This window comes from Callithrix jacchus, chromosome 4, assembly GCF_049354715.1.
Source record: "Callithrix jacchus isolate 240 chromosome 4, calJac240_pri, whole genome shotgun sequence".
Classification (NCBI taxonomy): Eukaryota; Metazoa; Chordata; class Mammalia; order Primates; family Cebidae; genus Callithrix; species Callithrix jacchus.
In genome coordinates, this window is record NC_133505.1 from 107,420,133 (window position 1) to 107,423,205 (window position 3,073).

At 41.9% G+C, this 3,073-nt stretch overlaps 1 protein-coding gene across 1 annotated transcript; it reads left to right on the forward strand.

Moving 5' to 3' along the window:
- The first annotated feature begins 348 nt into the window (after positions 1-348).
- Positions 349-1,769, forward strand: LOC100389765 (ras-related GTP-binding protein A-like). Its single transcript, XM_008994825.5, has one exon. The coding sequence runs from the start codon at positions 426-428 to the stop codon at positions 1,362-1,364; it is 939 nt and encodes a 312-aa protein (XP_008993073.3). The 5' UTR covers positions 349-425; the 3' UTR covers positions 1,365-1,769.
- The last annotated feature ends 1,304 nt before the right edge of the window (positions 1,770-3,073 follow it).

Sequence of the window (3,073 nt, forward strand, 5' to 3'; positions counted from 1 at the left end):
TTCCTTTAAATATTTTAATAAGTGTTCTCCATAACTTAACTCTTATGAAATGGCTATAGTTGGTAATATTTATTAAGTTCTAACATAACATTATTTTAAATTATCACTGATGTTAAATTATATTTTGAACTTTAAATGACCACAAAAAGTTCCTCTAAGATCTTCTGGCATTAAAAGTTTGAGTTGGCATCTCCGGAGCGGTTGCCGCCGACCGCTGCAGGCGCTCCCCTTTGAGAAAGAACCAGCCGGGCCGCAGCCTCTGCAGCTCCTAGCTCGCGTTCTCGGCTCTCCTGCCTGCCCAGCTGCGCGGCGGGGCGGAGTGCAGCGAGGCCCGGACTGCGAACTCCCGGCAGCCCCCTCTCCCTCCCTCGGCGCTGCGTGTAGGCCGCGCCCTCAGGCCCAGTCCTTGGCGGCCCCGGCGGGTGATGCCAAATACAGCCATGAAGAAAAAGGTGCTACTGATGGGGAAGAGCGGGTCGGGGAAGACCAGCATGAGGTCGATTATCTTCGCCAATTATATTGCTCGCGACACCAGGCGCCTGGGGGCCACCATTGACGTGGAGCACTCCCACGTCCGATTCCTGGGAAACCTGGTGCTGAACCTGTGGGACTGTGGCGGTCAGGACACCTTCATGGAAAATTACTTCACCAGCCAGCGAGACAACATCTTCCGTAACGTAGAGGTTTTGATTTACGTGTTTGACGTGGAGAGCCATGAACTGGAAAAGGATATGCATTATTACCAGTCATGTCTGGAGGCCATCCTCCAGAACTCTCCTGACGCCAAAATCTTCTGCCTGGTGCACAAAATGGATCTGGTTCAGGAGGATCAGCGCGACCTGATTTTTAAAGAGCGAGAGGAAGACCTGAGGCGTCTGTCTCGCCCGCTGGAGTGTGCTTGTTTTCGAACGTCCATCTGGGATGAAACGCTCTACAAAGCCTGGTCCAGCATCGTCTACCAGCTGATTCCCAACGTTCAGCCCCTGGAGATGAACCTCAGGAATTTTGCCCAAATCATCGAGGCCGATGAAGTTCTGCTGTTCGAAAGAGCTACGTTCTTGGTTATTTCCCACTACCAGTGCAAAGAGCAGCGAGACGTCCACCGGTTTGAGATCAGCAACATCATCAAGCAGTTCAAGCTGAGCTGCAGTAAATTGGCCGCTTCCTTTCAGAGCATGGAAGTTAGGAATTCAAACTTCGCGGCTTTCATCGACATCTTCACCTCAAACACGTACGTGATGGTGGTCATATCAGATCCGTCGATCCCTTCTGCGGCCACCCTGATCAACATTCGCAATGCCAGGAAACACTTTGAGAAGCTGGAGAGAGTGGATGGCCCCAAGCACAGTCTCCTCATGCGTTGAATAGTCCCAAATGCTCTTTCTGAAAATGCTGAGTTGCCTTTTTTGTTTGCATCCTTTATTTTTAATATTCATAATGTTGTGTGCTTAAAAGTGGGCTTTGAAGTGTGTGCTGCTTTCTCCTTTCATCTTTCTCCCCTGCTCTCCAGTCTTTAAACCTTGGACGCTACTTACTCAGCTACCCAGTAGAGCTTGAAGCTGGCTCTTCTGAGAAGATGGTATGGTGTAACACTAAAGTAGGTGGTTCGTGTGTGTTCTGATTACCTGGTTATAATAGATATGCACATCAAAGCCTTTACCAGTATCTTCCTGTATTCCATATCAGATTGCAAAGATGGAATGTTACTATTTTATCAGCAAGGTATTAAAATGCATTTATAAATTCAAAAATAAAAAATAAAAATAAAAGTTTGAGTTAAGATGAATTAGTTCTATAAAAAACATGTGTGTGTTTATAGACCATGATTCTAAGCTAGGATGGTAAAGTGTTCTCTATTAGTGGCTCTATTCAGATTCCTGATTTGAAAAAAAAAATAGTAGGCTGAAATAATTATTACCTATATTCAGCTGTGACAATATATGACTATCACTTGCAGCATTTGGTTTCCCGTCCTGTGGATATCTTCACTAACACAGAAACTTGAAGACAGATTATCCTAATGGCCAGCATCATCCATGGAGAATTGAGGGAAATATAAGGGAACATTAATGTGTGTTGACTATATTCCAGGAAGTATGCTAGAGGCTTTTCACAGATTATTTCTGTAGTTCCCTCAGCATACATATAAGAGTTAATTGTTTGATTAAACCACATGAAGTTGCCATCTCTGTAGGTGAAAAACTGTTGAATATCAGCAGTTTCATGTGGATTATCCTAAACTTTACTCTCTTTAGCTTGTAATAAGAACACTGAGGCTTAGAGAAGATAAGTAATTTGCCCATATTTGCGGCTATTAGGTGGCCAACCTGGAATTTAAACACAGTCCACTCTTTTCAATAAGTATTTTATTATAGCTGTTTCTATTTGCATGTAAATAATACATCAAATCCTTTTCAAATTATATTTTAATGAGTTAAATGTAATCCTACCATATAGTTTTTCTTACTAGAAGGCTTCTACCTTTTCTGTTTAATATATTATACATTAACTCTTGATAGAGAACTATAGAAATATAGCTATTGTATATCAGTACACACAGTTTGCATTTTAATAAGAGTATTTTGTATATAGAGACCACAATTGGTAGCATTTTTTTCCATTTATTATATTCTTAAGCAAAGTTTTGATTATGGTTCTTTATTAGAGATTTTTTTGGTTTTGTGTGTGCGTATAGGGATGTGAGGTATAGTAAACTTTTGGAAACACAATCTGTCTTTACAATTGGCTTCTTACAAATTGTTTTTGTTGCTTTTGCATACTTATTTTGTCTTATCTATGATCAGCAAGTGTTGGGTGCAGTTTCATAGGTGACCAAATCAGGCACACTCTAACTGGTTTAAAATATGTTTATTTGGGGGTCCAAAGTGGCTCCCGCCGGAGGTCATGGCGCTCGGGAAGGCGAGGTCATCAGTTCAAGGCTAACCTGAGCAACCTCATAAGCTCAAACTGATTGGCAATATATATATATGTTTATTTGGTCTATATTTAAAGGAATTGGTGTGTAACAATTTGAGTTTGGCAGGCTTTGATATAATGGTCCTAGCCTGTTATA